The sequence below is a fragment of the Hydra vulgaris genome, chromosome 10, assembly GCF_038396675.1.
Source record: "Hydra vulgaris chromosome 10, alternate assembly HydraT2T_AEP".
NCBI lineage: Eukaryota > Metazoa > Cnidaria > Hydrozoa > Anthoathecata > Hydridae > Hydra > Hydra vulgaris.
In genome coordinates, this window is record NC_088929.1 from 45,605,395 (window position 1) to 45,627,033 (window position 21,639).

The 21,639-nt window shown below is 29.4% G+C and overlaps 2 protein-coding genes across 10 annotated transcripts in view; one reads left to right on the top strand and one right to left on the bottom strand.

Moving 5' to 3' along the window:
• LOC136085999 (adhesion G-protein coupled receptor G2-like) overlaps positions 1-21,639 on the top strand; it is a 216,766-nt gene that overhangs the window by 83,063 nt on the left and 112,064 nt on the right. For all 9 annotated transcript variants that reach the window (XM_065808135.1, XM_065808131.1, XM_065808133.1 and 6 more), the window contains one exon: positions 16,107-16,214. In XM_065808135.1, coding sequence (XP_065664207.1) covers positions 16,107-16,214 — 108 coding nt within the window. The remainder of the gene's footprint in view (positions 1-16,106; positions 16,215-21,639) is intronic.
• Positions 6,285-7,618, bottom strand: LOC136085700 (histone-lysine N-methyltransferase SETMAR-like; the record flags this gene model as incomplete). The annotated part of the gene is made up of 2 exons (XM_065807006.1): positions 6,285-6,648; positions 6,903-7,618. Coding segments are annotated over 2 exons (1,002 nt in total), but the record flags the coding sequence as incomplete, so codon positions are not given.

Sequence of the window (21,639 nt, forward strand, 5' to 3'; positions counted from 1 at the left end):
TATATATATATATATATATATATAAGTATATATATATATATATATATATATATATATATATATATATATATATATATATATATATATATATATATATATATATATATATATATATATATATATATATATGTATATATAGATATAGATATATATATAGATATATATAGGTATATATTTATAGGTATATATATATATATATATATATATATATATATATAAATATATATATAGATATATATATATATATATATATATATATATATATCTATATATATAAAAATATATAATACGAGCGTGAAACATGCCCGTAAATGGTCTTCTAGGCGCGACAAATCGCGCTCGCTATTTTTGTTATGAGAGTAAAAAAATCGCGTTCGTTTAAAGAACTTGTTAGTTATAAAATTAAAAACTAATTTTATGAAAAATATTTTTGTTATAGTTTTTGTGCTGAAGTCAAAATTAGTTTTATTAAACAGTTTCCATACTGTTATAAAGAGGTTAAATTCGTTAATATAAGAAATAAAGTTAACCATTATTAATTTAACTGTAGTTAAAATTAGAATGGCAATTTTGTTTTTAAATTCCCTATGAACTTTACCATATTATCCGCTTAATCATACTATGCACAATGGACCAGAATTCATTTTTACTGGACAAAATTAATAACTCCTCATATAAAAAAGATTTAAGGACCATTTTTGCAATTTTTTTGAGGACTGCGGTATCGATAGTGACATTAGTTTTAATTTTGATTTGCTATGGATATCTAAATTGCTTAACAACCACATATTTTTTTTAACTTTTTTTTTTTTTTTTTTTTTTTATACATCTTCGCTTCCAACAAGGCTGCAAGCAGCCACTAATTAAAGTTGGAAGTTACTGTAAGAGAAAAGATGAAGTTTGTAGAGCAAGATAACGATTGACGGACGATTTAAAAGATTGCAAATTATATGAATCAGGAAAGCAAGATGAAGGAAGCGAATTCCAAAGAGCTGATGTTCGAGGAAAAAAACTAGACGAATAAGCGTTTTTGGAGCACTTAGGAACAGTCACAGAAAAAGGATGACACTTAATTGAATGACGAGTAACACGAGAATGAATTTTAGTAGATGGCACAAGAGACGTTAGCTCTTTCGAGCAGTGCCCATTATAGTATTTGTAGAAAAGAGAAAGAGAAGCAACATTACGACGATGTGATAATGGTTGAAGGTTGGCTGCAAGAGCAGGTCCAACTATGTTTACAATGCGTTTTTGCACCTTGTCTAAAAGAGAAAGGGCATCATTAGAAGATCCGCCCCAGATATGGCAACAGTATTCCATACAAGGCCGGATTTGAGATTTATAGAGGTAGAGAATAGAATCCAGAGTAAGAAAGTGGCGAGCTCGATAAAGAGATGCAACCTTAGCAGATGCTAATTTTGCAACCGATTTGATATATGGTTTCCAAGAAAGATTGGAAGTAAGAGTTAATCCTAGAAGATGAAGAGTAGGTGACTGATCGAGTACATCACCGTTCATAAATATAGGAAGATCTAAATTGTTGCGATAACGATTGGCTGAAAAAAATTGAGTTTTATCTGAATTAAAGTTCACCAGCCACTGTGAGCCCCATGCTGTAGCAGAAGTGAGATCCTTTTCAAGCTCAAATGCCCCCTCCAGGCAATCAGAGGGTGTTGGTTTCTTATCACGACAAGAATAAATGGTAGTATCATCAGCAAACAATGCCACCTTAGATGTGAGAATATCTGGAAGATCGTTAATGTAAATTAAAAAGAGTATAGGGCCAAGGATAGAACCTTGAGGAACCCCTGAAGTTACAGAATAAGAAGAAGAGTGTTGTCCATCAAGGACAACTTTTATGCTACGATTGGAAAGGAAGGATTCAATGATCTTAAAGATGTTGCCGGATACACCATAAGAAGAAAGCTTATGGAGAAGACCAGCATGCCAAACTTTATCAAACGCTTTTGAAATGTCAAGAGCGATGGCCTTAACCTCTCCACCTTCATCTAATGCACGATAAAACCTGTCAGTTATTACTGTTAGCAAATCATCTGTAGAACGAGAAGATCGAAATCCATATTGATGGTCAGAAAGTAAGTTATAAGATTCAAGATGAGAAATTAAGTGTTTGTTAATTAAAGATTCAAAAACCTTGCTTATGATAGGAAGAAGACTTATGGGACGGTAGTTAGACGAATCAGATCGCTCCCCAGAATTTTTGAAGATAGGGATAACAGATGCGGCTTTCCAGCAGGCTGGAAAACAAGACTCTGATAAGCACTTGTTGAATAGTTTTGAGAGTATAGACGGCAGCTCTGGAGAACACTTCTGCAAGACAATAACAGGTATGTTGTCTGGGCCACAAGCTGTAGAAGAGTCTAGACAGGAAATCACTTTAGATACAGATGCTGAAGTGATATGAATGTCAAGCAATGAATCAACCTGTTTGTTGGCAATATCAGGTAGAACGCAATTAGTGGAATCAAGAGATGATATTGATGAAAAGTTTTTAGCAAACAGTTCGGCTTTGTCTTTAGGTGAGGTGACAAAGTCTGAACCATACAAGAGAGGTGGAATTAAAGATTTGCCCTTATTATTGATATTATTAAAGATTCTCCAGAAGTCACGAGAGCCTAATTTTTGAGATGAGATACGAGATTTCATGACCTGAGAATAGCGGGTTTTGGCGTTAGACAAAACCTTTTTACAGTTGTTTCTAGCAGCAATAAACAGACGTCTGTTTTCTGGAGAATTGTTTTGCTGATAAATATGGAAGTAACGGTTTCGATTGGCTATCGCAGCAGCACAGTGTGAGGAAAACCATGGAGGAGAGTGAGGCTTGACCTGGAATCGTCGAGAGGGAATAAAAGATTCCATGCCAGCCTGAATCCACGAAGTTATATAAGAAGCACATTTGTCGACAGGAAGTTGAAAGATTTCTACCCAAGGGCCATCACGAAGAAAATCACGGAAAGAATCCCAGTCAGCTTTACTGTAGTTGTAAGAGGTTCGATAGTAGGGGTATTCAGGTGATGAAGAAGAATGAGATATTAGTTTTAAAGAGATCAAACTGTGATCAGAAGCACCTAAGGGTGAATGTGGAGAAACTGAGCACTGATTAGGATCAGAAACAAGACATAAGTCGAGTAGAGAAGGTAAATGATTAGGGTTGTCAGGAAAGCGAGTTGGAAAGTTGACTATTTGAGTTAGGGATTGAGAAAGGCAAAAGTTGTGGGCTTTAATGCCTGCAGAGTCACTGACACTAGAGCCAAGCCATTCAGAGTGGTGAGCATTAAAGTCACCGACAACAACTATATTAGCTGATGGATAAAGAGAGAGGGCTTGGTCAATATGATCAGAAATAACATCAAAAAGAGTACAGTCTTGAGATGAAGGAGATCGATATAGAACAAAGAGAAAGGCAATAGAGTGAAGTGGTGCTAAACGAAAGCACATGAAAGAATAGTCTGTGGATTCAAACCTAGTTTCACGACAAACAGGTGAATTCTTACGAATGTAAATGCCCAGGCCAAGCATGTGACTATTGGAGTCTTTACGAATCAGAGGAAGATAACCATCAACACTAAGATCACAAGATGAGACAGCCGAACTCAAATTAGTCTCACAAAGAGCAAGTAGGTCTGGTGAACTTTGCAAGAGATAAGACTCAACAGAAGAAAAGTTACTTCGAAGACCACGAATATTAGTGAATGATAGGTTTAGAGAACTTGGTGATGATGATGGTTTTTTGTGTTTTATAGTTTTTGGTACTTTATTCATTTTTAAATTAGATTGAAGAACTTGACTCAAAGCATAGATAGTACTTAGAACACTGTTTAATAGCCCAAGCAATTGCCTCATTACTACTAATAAACCCTAAGCCGTAACAAAGGGCTCCAAATGTGGCCTCCGCAATGCACACCAAAAGTACAAACAGGGACACCATCTATGCGCAACATGGCACTGTTAATACTTTGATATTTTTCAGCTGTTGATGGAATCAGCCTCTCTGAGAGCTACCAAAGAGTTCGGGAAACCTGACTACCAGCCGGCCTCAGAACCATAAAACTGAGTTTTAGAGCTGTACCCTCATAAGGAGATAATAGAATGAGTTGCCTAGTCATAAAAACAGTGACACAAGCAAACCCATGCATTGAGTCAAGAAGATCCAGCATTCAACATCCTAAACTGGAAACAATGTATTAAAAATACATCTGCGCCAGCCTAATAGATGAAGAAGGGGTGCGAGGCTGGTCAACAGATAGAATCTGTTTACCCCTTAAGTCTTTGCCTAGGAGGCCTTCTACAAGACAGTAGCTGGGTGCATTTAACATCTGCCCAAGATGAGAATTATTATCGAGACACCATCTCTAGCCTTTACTCAACCAAGAGCCCCAAGGCAGGGGGTGTTTTAAATCGGAGTTGGCATCTCCTAGCCTTTGCCTAAAAAGGTGTATCCTACAAGGCAGCAGGACATGAACTATAATAAATATAGACTGGACAAAAGTAATAACTTTATCGGAATACTCTCATATTTACCACATAAGGTATTATTATACTAGAAACGTAGTGGTACTAAGCATTTTTTATTCGGTTGATCGTGACACCTAAAACGGTTCATTTTGTATAGTTACTAGCTTAAATTTTTTAAAATATCAAAGTTATAAACAAGACTAAAATTAATGTGGCATTCTGATTGAAAAATTTTTCACGCATTCAAAAAATTAAACACATATCCTTATACTAATTAAATAGTTTTTATGCAATTTTAGGGCTCTTTTTTATATTTCATGAAACTACTATATAATCTATATAAAAAAAGAACTTAAAGCTTAAATCTTTTTCCTTATACAATAATATAAAAATTTTGAATTAATTTTTTTTTTTTTGATAAAAAAACTCATAGACTCTGATGATTGTAAAACAGCTTTAGCTTCTTTTTTCTTTATTTTCCCGGCTTGGTGCAAACTATAATCCGATACAAACAATAGTTCAGAAGATGAAATGTATGCAACTAATGACGCCACTATTCTTTCTTTGTTTTATTACTCGAAATATCATAATTCTCTTGGGGTCTGCCAAACACTTTATTTGAATAAGAGCAGAGTTATCTTTATCAATAGAGACAATAAAAAGAATATTCTTATTATCAATTACATATTGAGCCGATATCGTTTCATTTTGTACTCAGTGTTTGTTATTTTTTTCGAAACGAATTTAAAGGTTATTGCATATATTTTACCTTTGTTTAAGATGCTTTATGAAAATAGTCAAGTTATTATTTGCAGTTAAGTTCGTACAGTTTACAACTGCATACAAAATATTAGAGTTTAATAATATTAAAACAAGTTTGTAACGCTAATCTAGACTCACTAAAACCCAATTAATACATAACTATTTAGAACAAAATACATATAATGTTTTTGCACATTATATTCGGATGCATCAGTTAACTTGTAAAAATCATTATTATGGACCAGGCGGACATCCGCGGATTATAAACCAAATTTATATTGATAATATACATATTGAACTATGTATTTCAAGTATTAAATTACTCGACCATTTTTGACCGTAATAGCATTTCATTATATAATTGAAATTTCAAATATATAAGTAAAACTTTAACTGAAAAAAGTGCTTCAAATACGCTGTCATCTGAAATCCTTTTATTTGATATAACTTACGCGTAAAATAGTGTTGCAATTAGGGTTAGGACTATTGTAATTGTAATGAAAACAATAACAGTAACAATAATTATTGTTATTGTATTAACTTAATTTAGAAACAATAACAATGCTTGTGATTTACAACTATTGTAATTCTGTAATACAATAACAATAAATATTGTATTGCAATTCATCTTTACAAAACAATTACAATATCTGAAAAAAAAATGTATTGTAATGACCCACTACAATAACAAAAAACATTGTATTGTAATTCGTCTTTGTAATACAATAACAATATGTTGTTATTGTAATAAAGGACATTAACATTTTTATTTAAGAAGACTTATTATGTTTAACTGTTTGTGTTACTAAAGTTAATTTCATATGTATTTTAAGTTCCCTTGCAGCACTAAAATCAAGAGGAAAAAATAAATGGGCTGAATAAAATAATTTATGAATGTTATTTTTCATAATAGTAAGGCTATCATCAGACAGGCAATATTTTGCGGCCATTTAGAGCTTAGAAATACATAACAAAATAGGTGATGCGAAATCTAAATGTGTAAAAAATAAAATTTGCAATATATTGTAAATCCGTAAACAAAAACTATTAGGTTGCTGCAAAAATAATCTCGTTTTTCAACCGTTAACTTTGAACAAACATAACTCAGCATAGAATAAACTTTATTAATCGAAATAAGAACCATTACAATCAACACATTTTTGACAACGAGAAACAAGTTTATTTATGCCGGTAGCGTAAAATTCGTGGAGGAAGTTGTCGAGATGCTTGAAAAAGTGGTAGTCGGTGGGCGAGAGGTCCGGTGAGTATGGTGGATGAGGCAGAGTTTCGTAGCCCAATGCGTTCAACTTCTGCAGGGTCGGTTGTGCGACGTGCGGCCGGGCGTTGTCGTGGAGGAGAATTGGTCCCTTCATATTGATCAATCTCGGTAGTGGTGTAGTGGTAAGAGCGCTCGCTTTGTAAGCGAGAGGTTCGGAGTTCGACTCCCACCACGTCCCTGGAAGTACCGCGCACAACTTAGTTTCTCCGCGCAGCGGCCTTGCTCGGCAAGGTTCGTGTTTCGGAGTTAAAGAGTTGAGAGAGGGTTGCACCACGAATAACGACTAAAAAAAAAAAAAAAATGAGTATCCTCCTCGACTGTAGTGGCCCCCCTCGGGCCTTGGGGAGGTGAATAATCTTAAAAAAAAAAAAAAAATCTCGGGCACATACATCGGAGCTTTTGATGCATTTCGTCGATTTGCTGGCAGTACTTCTCTGCCGTAATCGTTTCGCCAGGATTCAGGAAGCTGTGATGGATGAAACCGGCTGCAGACCACCAAACAGTCATTATAACCTTCTTTTGGTGGAGATTCGGCTTTGGGAAGTGCTGTGGGGCCTCATCGCGGTCCAACCACTGCGCGGAACGTCGTCGGTTGTCGTAGAGGATCCATTTCTCATCACACGTCACGATCCGGTCGAGAAACAGATCGTTTTTGTTGCGCAGAAGAAGAGCAGACGGTACCTCAAAACGACGATTTTTTTGATTTTCGTTCAGTTCGTGCGGCACCCGTTTGCTAAGCTTTTTTGACTTTCCTATTTGCTTCAAGTGGCGATCAACTGTTGAGTTATGAACGTTGAGTTCTTCCGCAACCTCTCGTATGGTTTTGCGCGGGTCGGCTCCGATTAAGGCTCTCAATTGATCGTCATCAATCTCAGACGGGCATCCGCAACCCTCTTCATCTTCAAGGCTCTCCTCACCGCTGCGGAATTTTTTGAACCACCACTGTGCCATACGTTCGTTAGTGGTTTCTGGGCCAAATGCAGTGTTGATATCGCGAGCTGTCTCGGCAGCTTTTCGGCCCATCTTGAACTGGAACAGAAAAATCGTGCGAATTTGTCTCTTGTCCATGATAGATTTGACGTCCTGTAAAAAATGACTAAATTATTATAAAACAAAACCAATACGATAACTAGATCAAGCGAAAAACGCGCTTTTAAATAACATATAGCATGACATCTGCCAATAATAAATTTATTCAAAAATTCATCCAAAAATATAAAATATGAAAAACGAGATTATTTTTGCAGCAACCTAATAGCAAAAATAATAGTAAGTTCGTCAGAGATGAATATAAATACGTTAAAATACATTAGCTTTTCTTCTTCAATGTAAAGTAATGCACTACAACAGTTATTGTAATTGTTTTCATCAAAACAATACAATAGTTATTGAAATTTATTTCATTAAAACAATACAATACAATAGTTCTCGAATTTTATTGTATTGTTAGAAAAAAAACAATACAATACTTATTGTAATTGTTTTTCATCACAGCAATACAATACCAAAATAAATTTTTTTTATTGTTTCTGTAATATTACAATACAATATTATTGTATTGTAATGTGTAATTGTATTTAATTTTTACAATAACAATTACAATAGTCCTAACCCTAGTTGCAATTGTTCACTTGACAGACAATACTTAATTTTATTAAATTGTGCAATAAAAAGAGAGATTTTAAAATTAACAACTATTTTATACTTACTAGTAATACAAAAAATACTTTCAATTAAAAAAAAAAAAAAATTCTGTTTTTTTTTTTTTTAAATAAACTTTTTAGTCTACAGCTTAGAAGCTTACGACATGATAATTATTCGACATGATAATTATACGACATGATAATTATACGACATGATAATTATATAAAAATATATACATCTTATAAATGCTGAATGTTTGAGTTACAAAAAAGTATATAATAATGTAATTTTTAAGAATGTATTTTTTTTATTTTTGTCCACCACCTGTCCCACTGTGCCACGTAATAAGATTTCAATCCTTTGGGTGACAGAAATAGTGTCGAAAAATGAACTTCTGAATAGTGCCGAAAATTTCAAAAGGGCCTAATGTCGCAACAACAAAAAAAGGAATAGTGTTGCAAATGAATTTAATGAATAGTGTCGAAAACAAAAAGAGGAATAGTGTCGCAAATAGTAAAAACAGTATAGTGTCGCAAATACTTAATTTCAGCAATTGCTCACTTGTTCTGCTTGTCTTTATGGCATACGGATTTTACAGAAGAAAAAAGAATTATGAATGAAAAGGTTACTACCAAGCCCCTCTCCCTCAGTTTATGTAGCGGCACTCCTTTGCGGCAGCAGGCTATAAGATAGTTGCTGTATGTACTGAAGCCCTCGGCATAAGGCTATTTTAGTATGACATCAGAAATGTAATCTAAACACTCATTTATAGTTATTATTATTATTTTTTTGTCAATATTCATTAAATTCCTTTGCGGCACTAATTCTTTTTTTATTTTCAACACTATTCATTAAACTCCTAAATATTTTTCAATAATTCAATATTCATTAAACTCCTTTGCGAAATTAATCCTTTTTTTATTTTCGAAGCTGTTCATTTAATTTCTTTGCGACCTTGTCTTTTATTCTGTTATTCAACAATAAATAATGCGAAAGTTTGCGACACTATTCTATTTGTACATTTTCGACAATCAAATTGCGACAATTAAAGTTTTGCGACACTATTCCGCCACACCAATACTTGCAACACTTCAATGAAAATCGCAAACTTTGAATACTTAAAAAATAAATATTTAGCGTAACATAACTTATCAAATTAAAACTTCAAATTAAAGCTACGATTTCGTAAAGGTTCGATCACATTTTATTTAATAACGAATATTATAACACACACACACACACACACATACACACAAACACACACACACATACACACACACACACACACACACACATACACACACACGTACACACACACGCACACATACAAACCATCGCGCCGGCCTTGTATAAGTATATATACATATTGTATTTATATGTACTCACACGAATTATATAATAATAAAATAATAACACATAAACTCACGCTAATATTTATTATATTAATATAGTTATATTATATAAGTTTATAATATAATTATTAAGTATATAATCAAGTATATATAATTTATTCAATTCATAATAATTAAATTGCGCATTAAGTTTAAATTAGAAAGCAGTTTTCTATTTTGTACAAACAATGAATGGAAAGTTATGAAGTTATTACTGCTAACAGATTGGATGGAGTTAACTATTTTTAAAACCTCTTCGACCAAGTGTGAATAGAAAATTTAAATTATAAAATTAAAACTAGATAAAATTGTGATAAAAAAATTTTTAAATGCAAGGTTTCGTAAAAATGTAAAAAATTTTTTTCAATATTTTTAATGTTTCAATCACCCTTTGTAAATAAAACAAATATTCCTAATTTTTTTTTTTTTTTTTCCATTATTTTTAAATATTTTTTATTTCAAATTAAATTAAAAATGTTTCTGTTGATCAGAATATCCGCAATCAAGCATGTTTATTTATCTCCAAACGGGGATTGCAAAAACTCGGGAAATTTTTAATCCTGGGATTTCGGGATTGAGAAAATTACTCCCGGGAATGAATAGAAAAAAATGCAATTGATAACTTTTAAGGCACTCATCACAAAATTAAAAATGATTAATTTAACTATAATATAACTAAAATGTTTAATACATTAATGAACCTTTAAAATTAAGTTAAATGATATCTTAACTTAATTTTGCATTAAAACTAATCTAAGACTTTTAAAATTTAATGAACCTAAGTATTTTAAATTATAAAACAGTACCTTAAAATTGCAACACAGTATAAATAAAAATAACACTTAAAAGATAATATAAATATGCCTTCATTAATTAAACGGACGCTAAGCATAGGGGAGATCGGGGCTAGTTGGCTCGGTTTTTACTCTATGAGCTCTGTGGCCCAAACAGTACATTATTTTGAAAACATTAAAGTGTAACCTTAAAGAGTATGAATTTGGGTAACTTACAAAATTTGCATTCATTAACAAAAAAAAATTCTTTGGGCTTTTTCGGGCCCTCAAAAAAAAAAAAAAAAATTGCGCCAACTTACCCCACCACGGGATAATTTGGCGCAAACTATAAAAATTATTATTGTATTATTAAGTGCAAAAGTAATAGAAATTTTTTTACTATTAATTTTGGCAATAATTTTATTCCAAAATATAATATTACTTTTAGCTGGTACCAAATATTAGTCCGTACATCAGCCAAAACAGTAACCCACTTTTTATCACTGAAAAAAAAATTTGTTATAAATTTTTTTGTAAGAATAAATTTTTTCAATATTGTTAAAAATTTAAAAAAAAAAATTAATTTTATAAAAATGTTTTTTTTTTCAATAGTTAATGCAATGAGCCAATTTACCCCGTGAAAAACGGCAACTTTGAAAAAAAGTCTGATATAGTAAACCAATTGTGACTGGAACTTTTACAATACTTTTTTTTCATACGACTATTTTCTTTGTAAAGTAAAAAAAAAGCGATGATCCAAAAGTTACGTTTTTGTTCAAAACACGCATAAATCTTAATATCTCCTATGCGCATGCGCGAATTCTGACAATACTATAGTGAGTGATGAAATGGTCAATTAGGAAGGTTCTGTGTAACTTTTGTCACTTTCTGATGAAAGACTTCGATAATAAACGCAGTTCGTCAATATACACCTGCGGCCAGCTAGCCCCGGTCTTCCGTACCTTCTATTAAAAACTCTTGCTCTTTCCACCAGCAAGCGCCTAAATTTTATTTAGTTTTATAATATACTAGTTTTAATATTATACTATATATTATATATAGTTTAATATTAAAACTAGTATATTATAAAAAGTATAGTATAAAATAAAATATGAGCGCTTGCTGGTGAAAAGAGCAAGAGTTTTAATAGAAATTATACCTTAATTTAATTTTATTATCTTTTTAATTTTAAATATATGTATATATATGTATATATATATATATATATATATATATATATATATATATATATATATATATATATATATATATATATATATATATATATATATATATATATATATATATATATATATATATATTTCACAACCAAACAGCTACTGTACTTAAGACAATATACAAATTACTTAACTTCAATTAAGTAATAGATTACAAAAGAAAAGTTATTAACGGTATAACTTATGTAATAGAAATATATTACAAAGTTTGTGCAAGAAATAGGAAAAATGTTTTAAAAGTTTGTAAAGGGTTAATAAAAGAAGAAGCTTTGCGTTTTATTGATGGGGCAAACCTTGTAACAAGCTACACAATTCAACGACATTTAGAGAAAGCATCTCATCGTGAAGCCATAAAATCAAGAAAGAGAAACCGTCAAATGACAGATGTTCAACGCTAACTAATGGAATAAACATAAAATTTTCCAAGGTAATATTAGCTTTTCATTTTAAAGAAAACACGCTGATTCTTCGAGCACCTGAGATAAAAACATTGCGTTGATTTTCTGATTATTTTTTTTCAGATACAAACCTCAATATCATCTTATTTAAAGGTATCAACAGATGATGCTTATACTTGCCTTTTCAATTGTGCCTATTAAACGTCTAATAAACGTCTATTAAACGTCTCTTTAACCAACTATGGCCCACAATTATTTTAGTGTTAATGTAAGGATATGTTTAAAGTATGTTTTTAAATTAGTAAATTTTACAGATTATATCAAAAATTTAATGTTTAATTGATTAACAGAATATAACATTGCGGACAATAATGATTTAGGTAAAAAGCTGTGAAATGAACTGGGTTAGAATGATCAAACTTACTGAAACCAGTGCAAGTGGACGCGAACTCATCAGATGTATCGCAATGGCAGTGCGTGGAAAATGTACAAATATTCTAAAAATGCTAAATTTTTCTCAATTCTGCGCAATGGTAGCAAGGCCAAAAAACTCAACACAAAAAAAAGTTAGTTTTAGAGAGAATTGAAAGACAGGATGCGATGCTTAACCTGCTTGACTTGAAAAGGTTTTGCGGAGGTGGAGCAGACTCCATTTAATAGGCATTAATAACATTTTTGAAACGGGGTAACTTAAATTAAACCCAGATGGTTATAAAAATTAGTAAAGTAAAATGATTTTAAAAATCCCGATGATCATAAAAATTAGTAAGTATAACATCAGATGGGGTTTACGCCATCTTTGGCCGAAATCATGGTATTATTTTATTAATTTTTACAATAAAAACTTCTATCTTATTTTTCTAGAAAAAATTCTAGAAAAACAAAACAAGAAGTAATAAGTGCATATGCAGCTTAAGGTAAGATGTAATCTCTAAAAAACTAATGAAGGGATAATGGGAACACACTTAAATTATATTTCCTAGATTACCCAGTAAACACATAACGTTATTTTGATGGTTTTTGACGTATTTTTGAAGAATATACGTCGAAAAAACTTCAAAAAAACGTCACCTGCTTGCTGGGTTATCTGTTTGTTTTTCTTTATTAATGATGTATGTACAACAATCAATTTTAAATTTTAAACTATATTTGAACTTTTAGGTATCATGCATTAAAGTTTACCAAAACTTGTAGCAACGAGGTTAGTCGGCCATCACGTAAGAGCATTTAAAAATTTATTAGAGTCCTCGCAAGCTTTTTTCGTGGTTTACAAAATTTTCATAAATGCAAAAAAAAATCCTGCAACAACAAAAGCAAAAGTGTCGGAGTTAATAAAGCAATTCAAGTCATATGATTTTCTTTGCACTGTTGCCATTTATCATGATTTGCTAGAGCTTGTTGTGCCGCAATCTAAGGTGTTTCAAACAAATGAAGTGTCGCTCCACAATATTTTAGCTACGATTAAACACAACAGTTTAGTACTTGAATTAAAGCTAAAACAAATTGGACAGATTTAGAATTTTTGAATAGTTACGTATCAAGCTCCATGGTTAATCAAACTTTACCTGGAACACTGACTGGTTAATTGGTAAACCTGGGAAAAAACGTAAACACTCTAGCAACGGAACATATAAAATAATAAACTTAGACATGACTTCTGCAGACCTAGATTGGACGTTAAGCTCTGTGAGAAATATAAAGAGAAATGTTATTCCTAGACTTATCAAGACATTAAACAGTAGATTTAGTAGCATTACGGAAAAGTGTGATATTTTTGAAGCCTTGCAATTCATTGATTCTCAAATCTGGGCTGCCGAAAAAGATTTTGGTGTTGAAGAAATAAATCTTTTGTGCAAAAATTTTAAAACAGCATTGACTTATAACAATTTTAATCAAAAGTTAGTTGCACACGAATGGAAACTATTTTTAATCTTGCAAAAACAAATCTAGCATCCATGGAAAGCAATTGCCAGACACTAGAAATTTGGAGGTCAACATTTTTATATAAAGAGTACAAACTTCCTAATTTGTTAAAAGTCATATCAATTACCATGGGAATCTCAGGATCAAACTCAATTATGGATAGAGTTTTTAGCACCTTAACAAAAGTATTATCAGATCAACGGATATTCATGAACTATGATACTTTTAGTGATTGCATAAAGATTGCGGGAAATCATCGAATCTGGTCAAAAGAGGAAATAGTTTTGAGTAAAAAGCAAGCAAAAGAAATTTATTTTCAAAAAAGAAGAACATATAAAGTTGATGATGAACCTAAAGACTGCAACACTTTAAAACTGGTGACACCAACAACATCTATTTTAAAGCAAACAATGACGACGATGAAATAGACAGCGGGGATCAAGACATGGCTGAAAAATTAGCAGCATTTAATTTTGAAAACAATGTCAAAGCAGAAAAATAACGCAAGCTTTAAACTTATCACATATAATATAATATTTGAACATTATAAATAAATAATATAAATATAGTGTAAGATAATATGGCTAAAAACTATCGCTTTATAACAAAAAATAATAAAGTACATATTTTCATAGTTTTTTTAAATTAACTTTTTGAATTTGTGTTTCCATAAATTTTTTTCTTTATTTTTGAGATTTTTATAAAATTATTAAAAAAAAGGAAAGGTCGCTATTTTTTTTCAAATTTACACATAAATATATAAGTATAATCAATTTAAAACAATGGTATATTGAATAACATTTTTTTTATACTGTTGTTATATTAAAATGATTGATTATATTGTTTCATTTTTATGTTAAGATTTATTTAATTATTAATTAAACTGTTAAATAAATTTAAGAATAATAATATAAAAATAAATAACAAACAATATTATGATGTAATGAAAAATTGTTTTAAAATACCAGTTTTTCCGCCTTTTTATCGCTAAGAAAATAAATAGTCCAACTGGAATAATCTGAAATAAAGAGGAAAAAATATATAAGTTCAGTGGAAACAACAACCATATTTAACTTTAGATAAAAGTGATGGGTGTGATTTTGTAATAAATAACGCCCACATACGCAGAGGGGGAGGGGATCATTTACAGCATACAGGTACATTTAAAAGAGAAGGACAGTTGTAAATTATTTTTTTATTGTGTATGTATTGTGTATGGATGTCCCCAAATGTAAAAAAGAAAACTCAAAAAACATCCAGGCAACTGAAGCAGATTAAGTTTTGCTATTTTCTATATCTTTTATGTTTTATGTTAGTTAAAAATAACGTTATGCTTCATACATTTTTAAGTGATATCAAAGTTTTGGGCATAAAATCTCCAATCGCTACTATGCTGCTCAACCTTTTCCTGTGTATAAATTTTTTCTGTGAAGAATATTTTTTATTTTAGCTTGTAATATTTTTAACAACATCCTGCTTACCTGGATTTTTACCAAGAGTAAATAATTTATAACTATATATCTTTTGTTTTCAAGTTTTTTCCTTAAATTTTACAACAAATATAACAGGGCTGATTATAGAAGCTTTGCTTCTATAATCAGCCCTGTGAATTAGGAAAAATAAGGTCGGCATTAATTTGCTGACCTTTATCTGTGTGCGGTCGGCATCAGGTCGGCAGAAAAAATGTAAAACAAAGATTTGACCATAAATCATTGAAACGAGGTTGGCGAATTTTTGCTGACCTCAAACACTTCTAAGTCGGATAACCCAATATATTCATGTCAAGAAAATTTGTTTTACGAAATAAATATTTTTTCTTCAATAATGCAAAATTTCATAGTTATCAAAGAAACAGATTTATACCCAAAAACATGGATAAATATTTGTTTTGCAAAATATTTAAATTATTAACTTAAATATAAAATTCCGCAAATGTTCTTTTATTTTATCTTTGTATAACTGATTATATAAATTTTACTAAACTCAAAATTTGGTCGTTTACTAAATAAGATTTGATAGGAAATGTCATTATTTTGTTAATTTATTTTATTGTTTTTAGGACTTCAATATTTTATTAAAGATGTTTTATTTTACTATTTTATTCTTTTTATGAGTTGTAATTGTTTGTGTGGTTGCGATGGTTTTAAAATAGTAAATAAATGATTTATTGATTTTGGTTTTTTTTTTTTACTTTTAGTTATTTTTTTTTTTAATGTTTTTAGATTGTACAATTAACTGCACTGGATTAAAAAAATGTAAATATGACTTGAATCATGAAAATGAATGCGCTTGTATTCCTAACCATATTCTGGTTAAAGAAAAGTGTACAGGTTATCTTGTATAATGTTTATTATTGCTATTGTCTGTTTTATCAAATTTATTGAATGCAATTGTTTTTATTTTTATAATTCAGGAAAAATGAACTTCAGAGAAATATAAAAAAATAATAGATATAAAATTTAGATCAAATATATAATGAAAACTTATAATAATTATGTGGTGGCACAACAAGTTTTGCCGTGAAGTAAGTGCGTTCGCACGCCTTGTTTGTCGACATTCAAAGTAATTTTATTAGACAAACTGGCCGCGTCAGTTTGCATCTTTCAACTTGTAAAACGTTTCAATAAATCGCGTTAAAAAAATAAACTTATCTACTAAGAACAAAAAGCAAAAAAATCAATCCCCTAAAAAGAAACAAAGTTGTAACAAAATATCAATTTTAATTAAATAGACTAAAAAATTGAATATTTAAAAAAAAAATTAAAAGAAAAAAACCTTTATAAGTTGTTATTTTTAGGTAACGAATTTTATAAAAGTTGATGAAAAAAACATATTATCTTTTATAGCAATTTAACAACAACTGTTTTGATATGCATATTATTTACGATTTTTATCAGTCGTTATACTTAAGAACCTAGTTTGCTATGTACGCTAAAAAAATGAGAAACTTTGTTAACATTTACTACGTTTCTCCTAACTTGCTATTTTGTCTGTTTGTCCGGACACAAAATTCTAATAAAAGTAAATAAAAAGACATCGGAGTTTATTTTAATAATTATTAATCGAGACAAAAATTTATTTTAATAATTATTAATCGAGAAAAAAAATTAAAGTAATTTAATTCGCAGATTTTAGTGCTTTTGTGGATAAATAACAAAGTGTTTTGTGATTAGAATAAGGAAAATTATTGAATACTGGCAGTAAGCAACCCGTAATACGGGTTAGTAATAAATAACAATTTGACTTGATATATATTACCTAAAAAGTATAAAATACAAATTCATCTATTTGTGCTGCCATTGTCCCAGTTTTTTAGCTGAAGAACGCTATAAAAGTTTAGCATTGTGCTCTCCTCCGTAAAAATTGGGACAATTGCAAACTTGAGCTTTTATTGGTCTTGGCATTTAGTAAAGATCGCGTAACTTTAAATATTAGGTTATTTTTAAAAACAGCAAGCACCAGAGAAGGAAAGCCAAGTACAACTTACCAATACCAAAAGAAAAAAAAAGATCATCTCAAACTACAAAAGCATTATTTTACAGATTTATTACTGTATTTTAGAATAATTAAGTTTATCAATAAAGGGGAGCCTTTTTTATATTTATTATTAAGTTCATGAATTAGCGACCCGTAAAACATTTCTTAAACATGGTCAAAATCAAATATGGTAACAAAAAATACCTTAGAGCTTAGTAATAACAGAGTGTTCCAATAGTGATCTCTTTTATTAATAAACTTTCGTTAAACAGAGGAGACAGGCTGTGTTTCAAAGACACTGAGTTAAAAAAAAGTTACAATAAGTTATTATATTAATAAATTAGTTATTGTTTTTAATGGCATTGGCAAAAAATTTATATTATTACACAATGGCTATAGCACAATTAACCATTAAAAAAAAGGCTTCTTAATGTTATCACTAAACAAAATTAATTTTACCTCAATAGTTTAGAATCCCAATTTCTTCTTAACTGTGAATAATGATTAACAAAGTAAATTTCATATCATATGAATTTACTAAATTAAAACCATGTTTCAACAGTACGTAAACTAATAAAGCAACGACAACTAAAAAAAAAAAAAAAAAACGAATAATGTTTGAACTTCAATAACCAAACAATGTTTCTTACAGTTTCTTATATTTCTTACAGTTTGATGGCAATTAATTTCAGCTTGCCTAATTATTTCATTAAATTATAAATTATTTTTAAGTTGATAGTATTTCTTCTAATAACTTATTTAAGCCTAACATCATTCATTTAAATTTCACTATTATCATTTAACATATTAACAGTGGTATTATTACTGTAGTAACAAATAAACATAAAAGAATTTCAAGAGTTATAATCTTTTCTATAAAATTATTTACTACTATTTTAAGTGAACATAAGAATAAAATAAACAACTTTGATAAACCGCCATTATTTTAAAAAGAAAAAGAAAAAAAAGAAATTAAAGTATCAAAATATTAATAGTCTAAAGTTGTAAACATATCTACAGTGGTAAAAATATATATCAAGAGATAAATAATAATGTTCAAGTAAAAATCAACAAAACCCTGCTTCTAATTACGAAGATATTACTTAATAATAAAAATAAATTTATTTAACTATTTAAAAGAAAAAAAAGAAGAAAAAAAATCAAAATGCCTTATGTAATGCAAAGCAAATTATTAAAAAAAACTCAAATGTACAATACTTTAGAATATATGATATATAAACCTCTACAAATTAACTCATTAGTTTAACCACTCGTTTACCATTGAGGTCGAAAATTGATAAACAAAAATTGAAATAATTTATTATTATTATTTAAAATAACAATTTTTAAAATAAAAACTTATAATAATTTAATTTAGGGTTTATCCATATTTTTTTGACAATGTCAGTATATTTTTATCTAAAGTAATAAAAAAAATGAAATCATTTAAAAACAAACTTAAAAATATAAATATATATTCAGATACTTTAAAAAGAAGCATAACACAACATTCCTTTGACAACTTCCAACAGAGTTTTTTTTTACTTTTTTCTTTACCTTATTTATTTTATCTACAAGAAAGTATACATTTAGATTCACAGAAATATAAAATATACTGAAATATATGCAAATTTACGTACACTTACATGTCCACAAATAACAGCCTTACATTATTTAAAGAAAAGGAAACAGGCTATAAAAATTAGAAAAATACAAATAAACAACCAACAAACATTTATTTAAATTTTTATTGTAAAATTAAACAATGAACAACATCAATTTCACTTAAAACTAAAAATTTAAAGGAAAGCATTTAGAAAAACCTAGGAACATCTTTATTATAAACGAAAGTGAAACGACACTACCATTAAATTAGCGTATTCATATTAAGATTAAATAAAGAAAAACAAACATATAATAACACAATTATATCCTAAACCACAATTCCTTCATGCAGGAGAAATTATTATACATTTATTGAGAAGCCAGAAACATTTTTTTCGAAGAGCAAAGGTTTTAACAATACTATAGATAAATTTTATTTATAACAAAATGTTGTCATGGCTTTTATCCCAATTATTAAAAGCATGTGAAAGCATAAAACTACCCATAAATATCTTTTAACGCTAGACCCGGTCTAAGAATTATAGTAATCTATATTTTCAATATTAACATCTGTAACATATACCTTTAAATTTAAAAATACAATTTAAAAAAAGATTACAATAAATTAATTACTTAATAAAATTTTAAAAAGATTTTATATTACCTATCATTTCAAGCTACTAAACATTATCTACCTAATGTCTACTTAAACATTTTGAACTCGTACCATGAAATGTCGTGACTTTTTTAAGAAAACACTTGGTTAAGAAAAGTCTGGAAACTACTTAAAAACTAAGAAATAGTTTATTTTACAGAATACAGAACCGTTACTAATATTGAACAATAGGCGAAACTATGCGCACTAATAATAATAATTACTGTGCTATTTATATTAAGAAACAAAAGCAGTAAGTTCTAGTAATGAAACTTTTTAACAACAGACACTAACATAAAGATAAGCTAAAGGTAACAACATTACACAAAAAATTATTAAAGATAATGTTATGTATTTTCAGAATAGTTATACTGAAGGCTAGACTGCACTTAAACCTAAAGCAGTAACACCGCTTTACTGGTAAGGTTGACGAATCTTGCTCTAGATCTATATCTCACACTCATTGTGTTTTATAGTTATACTAGCTATAAAACACAATATTTTTTTTAATGTTATATAACATATAAAAACACCTCATTTAACAATCATGTACACATTAGATAAAATACATTTCATACAATAGTATTATAAAAATACATTTATAAAAACACATTTATAAAACAACTATATAACATATATCATCGTATACACGTATTTGTCAAAAACTTTTTAACTTTGAGCAAATATAAACATATATGCAAACCTTTTACAACTATAAAACAACATTTATTAGCATCAATTATTTTTAATGTAACAAAGAATGCAGACTACAATTCAAAACATTGTAATGAAAAAGATGAAACTATTTAAGAACAAAATTAAAAATTACTAATAAATACATATTCAGATACCTTAAAATGAAGCATAACACAACATTCTTTTGACAAATTCCAGAAGGTTTTTTTTAATTTTTCTATTTTGTATTACTTATTATTTTTCCTAAGAATATAAAATATACATATAGATATAGAGAAATATAAAATAGATTAAAATAAATGCAAACTAATGTATATAAACTTACATGATCACATACAACAGTCTTATTTAACTTTTCATATTAAATACATAAATAAAGTTTTATTCTCATTATTCTTTCTACAAAAAAATAATTTTAATCTATAAATAAGAAAATGAGTTGAACTTACTAAAAAAGCCATCAGCTCCTCTTTACTGCTCCAGAAAATAAAGCAATACTTGCTTAAAATGTTTTAAAAAGACTAACGACAAAACTGAAACAGTTTACTAAAAAAGAAACATTGTACTAAAAAAACTATTTTACCAGTCATTTTAGTTCTAACTTCTTCAAAAAAATGAAAACAGGCTATAAAAATTAGAAAAATAAAAATAACCAACAACAAACAAACGATTATTTAAATTCTTATTTTAAACGATGAACTACATTAATTCTTCTTAAAAATAAAAATGTATCAGCTCTAATTTGCTTGCTGACCTTACTTGAAAGACCGCATGGAACAATAAACCGCGTTTAAAAAAGTCTAGAAACTACTTAAAAACTAAGAAAATAGTCTATTTTACAGAATACAGAACCGTCAATAACAATACGAACAATAGGCGTAACTATGCGCACTAATAATATTCATTAGCGTATTAATATTTAAATGAATGAATTTTCCTCTAAACGGAAAGTTGTTGTTGCAAACATCTTTTAACAACCTATCAATTGCATTAAAGGCATGTTTAGGTATCATGGATGTTTCATCAAGCAAAAACAAACTAACTTGTTTTAAAAAATGTCCATGTATAGCGTTAGGGGTTACATTACATGTGCTGTTATCCAATATTGGGACAGGAAGTTTGAATAAACCATACAATGTAGATCTATTTGTAAGAAGAGTTGCTGCTATGCCATTCCATGCAGCTGTAGCAGATTTAAAACCCCTACTTATGGTTTCAGCAACCAAATAATTACACATAAACGTTTTTCCACCTCCAGCTGGTCCATCCATAATAAACAATCTGGAATGTTGATTTTCTACACTTGGTTGCTCGTTCAATGC